We start from the raw sequence: 11,070 nt of genomic DNA on the forward strand, positions 1-11,070 counted from the left end.
ATTTTTGGGGAAAATAGCTGTCTCAGACAGAGATGAACTGTTGTAAAGCAAAGATAATTTTGTTTGGTTTTTCCAGCGCGCTTGTAGACGTTCAGAGTTAGGATTTCAGCAGTTAAAAATGTTTTCGAGCATCTCTGTGGGGAGCCTGGATCCCTTCAATACAGGAAAAAAAATGCACTTTGTGCGAGTTTTTTCTTCTTTCTTTTTCTTTTTTGATGAACGAGGACAAGGGGGACGACAATGCACAATCATTTTTCCCAGCTAAATCAATATTTAACTAAAAAGGTGACAGGCAGAAAATGCTCCCTTCCACCTGGGCTCCCTACGGCTCAGTGCTGTAGACCTAGTCGGGGGCGTCCTGTCAAACGTAGGCCGATGTGCGGGAGCTGTTTAAACGATTTGAAATGTATTATTTATTTTCTTTTTTTTTTTTTTTTACTGTAATAGCTTACAAATACACTGGAGTGAAATGGAGCCTTTTAAGTGTGCGAATTTGAATTGTATTCCAAATGGGATCGAAGAGTTACCCTGCGAATACAGTAAAGTGTTTTGTGCCGTCGTGCGTTTGTGCATTCATAAATGAGAGTTCTGAGAAGATAAATATTTTGTTTATTTTTGGGCAGCCAATCTTCCCCAGTCTTCTCTCGAGGATAGGCGGGGAGGGTGCAGGGGGGGACAGAATTTTATCACTGAAATTCCGTAACAGAAGTGAGCGGTGTGAAAGTGGAGTGTTTGACAAAGATGAGGCGGCAAACCAAAAAATGATGTTCTGGCTGACAGAGCGAAGCGGCCCTGGGAGACAGACCGAAAGAAATTCTGCTTCTCGACAGGCTTTACTGGGGTGACAAGCCGTCAACACAAAATGTTTTGCGCATCCACAAGCTAATTATAAATCATTTAGCCGCGCGCAAAGCCACTGAATAATGGTGAACAAGCAAAATAAGCATACGGGATTAGCTGTCGTGAATGTCCTGTAGCTCCGACAAGGGCTGCCAGCAAAGTGGGAAAAATGACTCAGGGAGCAGATGGACAGACAAACAGAAGGAGAGACAGACCGCCGCGCTCCTGCAAACAGGGGGGCCCCGAGGTGGTGTCCTTCTCTGAACCGCAACAGAAGGCGGAAGGTGCGCCGAACAGATCGCTCAGCGGGAGACCCCTGCTGACATCATGGGAGGCTATTTAAAGAAACACCGCGCTTCCCCGTCCTCTTCCCGAGGACCCGACGCCAAAATAGAAGTTTGTCAGCGTCGCGTGCGCCACGTCTTTGTCATTAATTTTTTTCCGCCGCTGCTTTTAATGCTAAACTGCTCTACTGCTAAAGGCGTTTGAAGGCTCACGAAGTTCATCGGTTGCATTCGTTTATCTTTGAAATCACAACGCGAGCTCCCTTTGGTCCGTATTTCGGGTAGAAAGCTTCGAAAGTGTTGGCCTACGTGTGTGGGGATGTGTGTGTGTTTGGGGGCAGGGGCAGGGGCAGGGTGTGGTCATATTCAAGCATTCCTTCTGTTTCTCTAGGATATTTTAAAAAATCCCAAAGGCCAGTTGCAAACAGCGGCCTTGTAATCTGAACACACACAGTTTGCATCCCGGTTGAGATATTTACATTAGCTTCAATATGTCAAGGAAACAGAATGAGTTAAAGAACAGAGGAATTCTACTTCTGTCAATGCAGATTATGGAGAAACAGGATCCACATACACTGCTTAAGGACAGATGGAGGAAGTGACAGACGGTGGTTGGGGACAGGACGAGAGGCACATTGGCATATCTGTGAGAGACCACTGTGAGAGATGTGGGAAGCTGACTCACCTCAAGCACCGAAAAAGAACCAGGTAACAACCAGGCTACAAAACACAGGCACATCTAATGCATATTAATGTTTCTTATACATATACTATACACTCTCACTACGTACACATCCAGCAGACAGTTACAGACACATAAAATTTGATTAATAAACACATTATAACAGTTACCTCAGGCTGATATTCATTAATACACATGCACACATACACTATGTATTCACACGCACACGCACACGCGCCCGCACACACACACAGGATCCATACCTATAAATTTTTCATTTAGCAGATTGCCAGACAAATACAAGGAGGTTGATTTATACGACTTGTATGATGGTATCATATAATGACATTTATACATACTGATGTATTGCAATTCATTCTTACGCACTCAGTCAAGGAGACAGAGATGCAGGGCGAGATCTAGGAGTGGGTGAGAAAACTGAATAATCAATTATCTTGATCCACCCTTAGAAAAAATACTACTCTTTTTTCAAGTTAATATTTCTAACTTTATTTCCTACTCTTTCTCTACTCAGAAGTCTTAGTCAATCATAATAATACTCTGTACAAAATAGCAAATAAAATAATTTAACCTTGAACTAATGCACTTGTTGTACGTCGCTCTGGATAAGAGCGTCTGCTAAATGCCTGTAATGTAATGTAATGTAATGTAACTAGATACAAAAACTTAACAAAAAAAATAACTTTCGAGACATTGCCTTGGTTTGTAAGCTCTCGCTTAATTGTTGAAAACTGTCCTGAAGTTCAATGTATTAGGTTTCAATGGTCGACGGTGATGCATATCCAGTCCCCTTTCATGGACAGCCATTCCACTGTGCCACCATCTTGTATACACTCAGCTATGCTTTAGCGTCTTTGAACAGCTGGAGAGATACTTGGAAATATGGTAAATGGTAAATGGACTGCATTTATATAGCGCTTTTATCCAAAGCGCTTTACAATTGATGCCTCTCATTCGCCAGAGCAGTTGGGGGTTAGGTGTCTTGCTCAAGGACACTTCGACACGCCCAGGGCGGGGTTTGAACCGGCAACCCTCCGACTGCCAGACAATCGGTCTTACCTCCTGAGCTATGTCGCCCCATAATATCACATTTTGTTATTGTTTACCTGCAATATTAAGTTGTGTTCTGTGGTTCCTGTCATCCTTTTGAGAGTAGAGGGGTGGCATTAGAGAGAAATGCTGTTACTTTGTGGTACTTTGAGCAACGAGAGTGTCCTGCTTATTTGGGGTGCTTCCTGCTGCTGCGCTGTCACTGTGACAACCTGGGGGGAAAGCTGCCACAAAAAATACTTGGAATTGTCAACTTTTGTTATTGTTTATGAGTAATCTGAAGTGATGTCGCATCGTTTCATATTATCATTTATCCTTTCGCGAGAAGAAGATCACTGGAAATTTGTCACGTTACAAGTGAATCCTCGAGGTCAGGGGAGTCCAGTCTTATCCGAAATGGGCCGGTGTGGGTGCATGTTTTTTGTTTTAACCCAGCACTAAGACATCCGATTCTACTTATCGTCTTGATTGAAGACCATCATCAGTTAATTAGTTTAATCGGGTGTCCTGGTGCTGGGCTAAAACAAAAACGTGCACCCAAACTGGCCCTTTTTGGATAAGACTGGACACCCATTACATTACATTACATTACAGGCATTTAGCAGACGCTCTTATCCAGAGCGACGTACAACAAGTGCATTAGTTCAAGGTGCTTAGTTCTAGTTCACCCCTGCTCAAGGTGATACCTTTCTTTAGCAGGATCCCTGTATGCAGTTGCATGCTGTATGTATTTGGTTCACAATTAGGATGTGATATAGTCATTGATGTGCATATACTGTAGCTCCTCATTAACAATAATCACCACAGAGGCAAGGAGGTGTTGGGGAAAATCTCAAAGAAAAATGGACCAAAAAACAGTCGCGGCAGCTGTCTGAAATTAACCTCCTGACCACATAACCGGGTGTGTGTACAAAATCAAAGGGAAAAGATTTATTTAATGATGTTGATTTCAAAAAACCACTGAGCAATGCAGGCCTATACAGTTAGCTCATCATTTAGAAAAATAAAGTTGTATGAGACTACAACTTGAGAAGAGAAAATTATTATACGGTGCGATCCATATGCATTTGGACAGTGACTCAATTTTCGTTGTTTTGGCTCTGCACTCTAGCACACTGGATTTGAAATGAAACAATGAATATGACATTAAAGTGCAGACTGTCAATTTTAATATTTGGTGATCTGTATAGGAATTAAAGCCCTTTATATACATAGTCTCCCCATTTTAGGGGATATAATACACACTGTACTATACAAAGGATGCATCAGAGCAGTCTAGAACCAGGACAGTTTAGATAATGGTCAAGAATAACTCATTTGTTGAACACCTCATATTACACTGGATACCAGGACAGATGAACAGATGAAAAACTGTTTATATTCTCATCCAATAAAGAACTAAACCCGCTGGTCCATTTCACGTAAAACGTTGTCATGAATACTCGATGTAATGATGGATGCTGGAGTTCATACAAAATTCAGGGCGCACTGCCATCTTGTGGCCATTATAAGGATAATAATGCGGCCAAAATTCTCAATTGAAATTCAAGCCTTCACATTGGTTTTATTTACTTGGAGTCAAGTTCAAATTCAGAAATTATTAAACTTATTAAACTTTTTGAAGCCGGATGGAAATCTCTCGTGTATATTTCAGAAGACCAAATCCTCCGGCTTTTCGAGACACACGCTGGGAGACTTCAAACCCTCGGAACACGCGTGACGCAGGCCAAATGAAGCTGATCTGTGCAGCGTGATTGATGAATAAAACTAAAAAGTGCTGGGACCAGCCAGCCAAAAATGGCATTTATAAACCTTGCATACGTCTGGATTGGAATGCAGAAAAGATTAATGACTGAAGTATACACTAGTCAAAGGAACAGCATGCACGAGTACTTCTTACTTTGTGCTTGCCTCTGTCATGAATTTAGAAGAGTACAAGCAGGCATGGGGCTGTATTATACCATCTAGCCTGTAGGTAATCAGAGCACTAATGTGGTAAGAAAAATGGCGAGCATCGTTGGGCTGAATGGCCGGTTCTCGTCATTATGTTATGTTATGTTAGGTACACCTGGAACGCCGCAAGTCAGCCAACTGTTTCTTTTCCACTCTGTCAGTGGAGGGCTGCGCAGCTGAAGCAGCCGAAGCAGCCGACGCAGGCAGCGCAGTCTGAATGAGCCAGGGGAGCCGCTACTCGCTAGTGAGGTGAAGGTTACCCCTGCCAACCAAACCCCTCCCTTGCTCTATGACTACGAGACATTGCGCATCGCCCCGAGCCACGCCCACCCACCCGTTCAGCGCCAGTACGGTCTGGATGCAATCTGGCCCAACGGACGCCAACGTTCTTTTGCAGACTTCTCCTCCCTTTCCAAAGTTGCAGTGTATTTTCTGGTGTTTTGGTTCTTCCATTTGATTTCGGGGCCTTTTATCAGAGCCCTTTTTTTGGGTTTCACATTCCTGCCCGAAGCACAAGGAGTTACTATTTTAAAAGGGATCCCCTTGTGAAATTACTGACATTTGAAAGAAGCAGGCCCAGAACAAAGAAAGCTTTATTTCACAGCGATACAGAGCAGAGCTGTCTTTCCTGCTCGCTGCACTCCGTCGAATTTAAAGCCCTGAAGGTAGGGCGTCAATCATTCCGTAAAACAGTCTCTCAGCGTCGAGGTTGTTAAACACAAAGGCCCCGCGGACCGCTGCTGCCCAACAACAACGGCTTTCCGCGTTCGGCGAGAACGAGCAAGGGAAAAAAAAAAAAAAAACGCTCCCCGTCTGAGGTGCGTTTTTTTATGAACCTCGCTAACACCGCCGCCGCTGCGCAGGCGAAACCGAGAGGTGCCGATCGGGCAGGCGTGTTAACGGGATTCCGTACACGTCGACGAATACAAATATTTACAAGGACGTCGGAAAAAGGACATCGCGTGGCGATATTAACCAGCGGCTCTGCGCGCGCCGCGCGTAGCCTCCGGACGAGAGCCGGGGCGTCGGTCACTGTTTCCCGGTGTCCAGGTACTCCAGGTCGGGGGCCCTCAGCCTCTGCTCCTGGTCCCGGTTCTTGGTGAACTCCTGCAGCAAGTCCATCACCTCGCTCTGGTAGTCCGGGGGCGTGGGGTGGGCCCCTGTGCGGAAAGAAGACGGGGCCCGGTTGAGAAAGGCAGGCTGAACGCGGCCCTCACTCGAGGCCACAAGTGAACTAAGCTTAGGGTTGTAACTAGGCAGCTGTTTCGTAGGTGACTTAGGTGCATTAACTGTCTTAACTACTGCTTGTATTTTTTCCGTAGATTGCATTGTTGCCGTTCTCGTTGTGTTAGTGTTAATCAGTTTAACCTTCAGGGTCCAAGTTGAACTATGCGGTTGTTCCCTGCACTTGGACCGGTACTTCTCTCTAGGGGTTTCGTCATACTTGTTCCTGGTTATGGTTATACACTTTGTTGTACGTCGCTCTGGATAAGAGCGTCTGCCAAATGCCTGTAATGTAATGTAATGTAATGAACTGGTGCAGTGCTGCCAGATCTGGCTGCCCAATTGAGCTACTTTTTTTTATGTTGTTGTGCGGGGGGAAAAATGAGTTTGAGCGCGGTTCGCCGGTTTCAAATCTGGCGACACCGCACTGGAGTAAGCAAGGTCAAAAACTTTGCAGCAGAAAGACAAGAAATTGTAGCGCGAACCTCGTGGATAACGTGTATAATAAGAAATTATTTTATCAATTTAATTAAACGAAGAGGGAAAACATCAATTACACCAGGCAAACCTCAAATATAGGTACCTAACAGACTGCACTACTGCCCAAAACTTGCAGCGTAAGGCGGGTGTGTATGTATATATACACAGTATATCTGTAGTATTTCTGTTTAGTCAGGAAATATTAGCCTGTTCGCTATGTTCAGCCTTATAGGGCTCTACAGGTGACGCTGGATTACGGTCGTTGATGATTTGCAGTTGATGCAGAGAAGCGGTCAGGTTTCCCACAGGCAACACGAGAGCCAGCGAACAAACGCTAATCACATCGATTGGCTCGAACCTCAGAAGCGAACCCTATCAGAGATCCTAACAAGATAAGGCAACAGCAGCCCGTTTAATTTTGTCGATGGGAGGGACTCTACGAGCAGACCCCCTAATGAGGGAGCTCTCGGGTTAAGGTGGGGAAGATTGGTTTTTGTCGCCGGCCAATTTGCCGCCGTTTAACGTGGCCGCTCGATCTGCACCGGCGTGCGCGAGCTCGTCCGGCAACAGCTCGAGCGCCAAGCCTTGGAACATCTTCGTTATTTTCCCTGGCTCTCCCGTCTCTCTCCCCACCTCCTCCTCCTCATCCCCCTCTCTCCACTCCTCCTCCTCATGCCCCTCTCTCCCACCTGTGGCCCAGTAGTAGATGTCCCAGTCGTTGCTAGGCTCGTTGATCAGCTTGTCGTACTGTTGCAGCTGGGTCGCCGTCATGGTGTTCAGGTACTGCTTGGCAAACAGACTGCAAAAGAGGAATGGGGGGGGGGGGTGTTTAGCCAAGTGTTGCAGCATGTGTTTTCGAAACTGTCATCAATTCACTCAGGTAAAACTAGACCGGTTCGTAGCGCAGTCTGAATGTGAGCTATTGTACAAGTGTATGCCACTCAGCAAACAGACCATTGACTGTAGAAAAAGTATGAACCGAGTCACTGAGACGTGACCCGCTGACTTTCCACACGCTTGGTGAAAAGCGTTTTGAACCCGCGGAAGCACAGTTTTCCAGGCACCGCCATGTTCTACAAATTGGAGTCTGAGACTGTGCGGTAGAGAAAAGGGTCTGGGTCGAGTCTGGGTCGTCCACTAAGTGCGTGAGAGACAGTGACTCGACAGCAATGTCAAGTGTCCCATATTTGTCCACAAACCTGTCCAAATAACACAGTAACGTAAATTGGCACACAGGGAGACATTGGACGAAGAAAAAACACCTACTGTGAGTACCTACTGAGAATAATCAAGTGGCTGAGACTATGGCTAATTAATATTAAAACATTCAGGTTGACAGAAGGAGGGAAGCCAGTTTGGCCCTACTTCTCAACAAAGAATTCAATGCAGTGTGGCTCAGTTTGCGTTGACACTATCATTTTTATTTCACTTTTTTTTTTTTTTTTTTAAAGAGAGCAGGACAACGTGCCCTCATATTCTTCATATTCATATAAATATTCTTTGCTTTATTCAGACAGGTAGAAAGCAAAGAAGGTAACAGAGAGAGAGAAAGGACCACAGATGAGAATGCGCTGCGGTGTGGGGTACTGAGCCCCCACCCACCCACACATGGGGACAAAACGGCTCCAGTCCGCTGCTTTACGGACGGCAGCACGTGTCTCACCCATTTCTATTTCACTTTTAACACTGAAAAGACCGCAATATTTACACAATTTGTAAGCACAGTGACTGGAGCACTGCTTTTAACTGATGTAGGCTATTTATGGTTAAGGCTGAACTGACACCTGCTAAGATGCCTTCTGTTTGACTTTGAGTGCTATGTATTTACCGCGGAGACGAACAAACGGTGAGTGACATTACGGATGACGTAATCACAGGTATTAAAGTGATGCTGCCTGTCAGTGGAGATAACAGCGACCACTGGGTAACCGTGCCAACTGTGGCGAGGATGTCACAGTAGCAGCCTCTATGAAGGTTACGATGACCTAATCAAGGCGACAATCATTTTAGAACAGTGCGAAGCACAGCAAATACACATTTACAGATATAAGCTATATCTCCGACCGCACAGTAAACTGTATGACGTAGCCTACTAATTGTATTTTGCAAAAAAAAAAAAAAAAAAAAAAACTGTAGTTTGTAATTAGGCCCCAGAAAACTGTAAAGAGCAAAAACTGGATAAAAGCACATTGGCATTCATGAAGGAGGAAGCCAGTCTTTTGTAGAGTAATGACTTGATTCTGATGTGTGGCTAAAGTAACGTGCTGTCAATCAACAACATCCGGTAAGAAGAAAATAATCATATTCCAACAACTGCTATCAGGAATGTAGTATCAGTTAAGTCCAGGAGGGTTTAGATTGACAGCTGAAGCACTCAACATCAGAGAGTCTTTTTCTTTTTTTAATCAAAGAACCTTGAAGTACCTCCTAGAAAAAGGTATTCCCTGTACAACCTCCGTAAAGGGTCCTTCAGTGTTTCTAAAGCAAAATCCAAGGACTTTTCAAGGACAATTTTTACTCCAACAATATTTATGATGTAAAATTCAAGAGCTTTTCAAAGACATCTTCATCATTTGCAAACGTATGTTTCATATCAGACCTGAGTAAACAAGATTGTATTTGATAAAATCCCACCCTCACACTGGGTCTGTTTGATATAGATGGTGTGCTTTAAAAAGTGAACAGCCGATTTCAATTCAGTCACTATAGCTTGAATGCTTGTTGTGCATGATATGTAGCCTATAGCTACAGAAATAAAAATAAGACCTAAACCAACAGATGGTCCTAATCAAGCATATTATCGTATTATCAGGGGCAACATAGCTCAGGAGGTAAAAGCGGTTGTCTGGCAGTCGGAGGATTGCCGGTTCGATCCCCCGCCCTGGACGAAGTGTCGAAGTGTCCCTGAGCAAGACACCTAACCTCGAATTGCTCCCAGTGAGTTGATTGGTACCTTGCATGGCAGCCTTTCACCGTTGCTGTGTGAATGGGTTAATGATAGGCATCAATTGCAAAGCGCTTTGGATAAAACACATTGTGGCCCAATATTCGCAAAACATCAGAAGAAAAAGGTATAACAATTTTTTTTTTAACTGAAAACAACCAATAGTACGTCTTGTGAGACCTCAACACGTTTCAATCTAATTCAACAATGCAATGTTTCGTCAGCAACTCTGACAACAGAAACAGTGTGATACCCTATAATTAGAGCAAAACAGAGCCTGCTCATATGCAATGTTAATGCAATGTATTATGCAATCTTAATCTCCAACAAGTTCACTGAATGGTTTGATTTGCAATCACTGAGCTTGTCATTACTGCACATCTGCCTTTTTATTAATTATGATGATTAATTTTTAAAAATACAGATATTTTCAGACACTTCCCATTCGGTGGGCCGATTTCTGTATCATTGGGTGAAATTCCGGTGAAATAGCGTGTGAATCCCTCATAGCATTTTTAATAAACATCTCCCTCTCGCGCTCACCTCAGCAGGATGCAGTTCTCCAGCATGCCTCTCTTGCGGCTCTCGTACAGGAGCCGCCGCCTTTTGATGTCAAGCGTCTCGCCAGGCTTCTCCTGCCACGGGGGCAGGGGAATCTCTATGAGGTCATTGCCAGAGTCATCAGGTGCATCACCTCGGTAACCACGGGTTGAAACTGTCCCCAACACAGCCCGTTGCCATGATGTCCGGCAAAGGCCACTGACAACCTATCAAAGAAAAACAAATCATGATTTATAAGAATTTCTAATGCCACAATAACAAGATCATCATCATCATCATCATCTTCATAATCATTAGATTCCCTTACGTAGAAACTACGTAACGCAACTTCTTCCTCAGTTTATTTGTTAATTAAAATACAATATAGATATGCATATAATACTTAATTTACCAGAACATCGCAATAAAGTCACATGACATTTCTACAGCGGGTCTGCTAAACTGCGTAATACATAGCATGCCGGAACTGAATGTCGCTCAGGCAACCTTACACAATATCATTACAGTCAGTTACAAAACACTACGATGGAACGAGGCTCGTGTATTTCGTAAGAAAGTCACACTGCCCTCTCCTGCACAACATTGGGACTGAAGCACAAACCCAGCCAATCGTATCGCCTTGACAGCTAATTCACGAACAAAACATTTATACTTATTGTGTCTGTACTTCATGCCACTACAGATCTGGTATAGTATGCTGATTATACATACAGTATTAAAGAATACTTGGCGACTTTTGTCATTTCTTCGACCATGACCTCCCTGGTAGTTCGTTCACGGTTAAAATATTTGCTAGTCACATTTACGATACTCCTACCCAGTGCACATTTACTACGTGTCGATACACTAAATTGGATCCATTCGCTCTGTTAAATCACTCACTTTGTTCACAGTAATGGCAGAAAACATTCTTCTTTTCCTTCTCCTCACATCGGCCTCAATGCGCTTTCGCAGAGCGTTTTGTACTACGAACTACTAGGGTTGAAAGGTCGCGATGAAATCAGATGACATATTTAATCGCCATATTGGTG

At 44.1% G+C, this 11,070-nt stretch overlaps 1 protein-coding gene and 1 long non-coding RNA gene across 2 annotated transcripts in view; both read right to left on the reverse strand.

Annotated features, from left to right (window-relative positions):
- Positions 1 to 2,064: 2,064 nt before the first annotated feature.
- On the reverse strand, positions 2,065 to 2,911 carry LOC135255116 (uncharacterized). Its single transcript, XR_010330085.1, has 2 exons — positions 2,481 to 2,911; positions 2,065 to 2,398 (listed from the first exon to the last, which is right to left on the reverse strand). It is a non-coding gene; the product is annotated as an uncharacterized LOC135255116 (long non-coding RNA).
- Positions 2,912 to 5,405: 2,494 nt separating this feature from the next.
- The window catches only part of sdhaf2 (succinate dehydrogenase complex assembly factor 2), an 89,385-nt gene continuing 83,720 nt past the window's right edge, over positions 5,406 to 11,070 (reverse strand). Inside the window, exons 2-5 of the mRNA XM_064335872.1 lie at positions 10,922 to 10,991; positions 10,022 to 10,245; positions 7,224 to 7,333; positions 5,406 to 5,990 (exon numbers count right to left, since the gene is read on the reverse strand). Coding sequence (XP_064191942.1) covers positions 5,860 to 5,990; positions 7,224 to 7,333; positions 10,022 to 10,245; positions 10,922 to 10,948 — 492 coding nt within the window. The 5' untranslated portion in view covers positions 10,949 to 10,991 and the 3' untranslated portion in view covers positions 5,406 to 5,859. The remainder of the gene's footprint in view (positions 5,991 to 7,223; positions 7,334 to 10,021; positions 10,246 to 10,921; positions 10,992 to 11,070) is intronic.

Source organism: Anguilla rostrata, chromosome 5 (genome assembly GCF_018555375.3).
Source record: "Anguilla rostrata isolate EN2019 chromosome 5, ASM1855537v3, whole genome shotgun sequence".
Classification (NCBI taxonomy): Eukaryota; Metazoa; Chordata; class Actinopteri; order Anguilliformes; family Anguillidae; genus Anguilla; species Anguilla rostrata.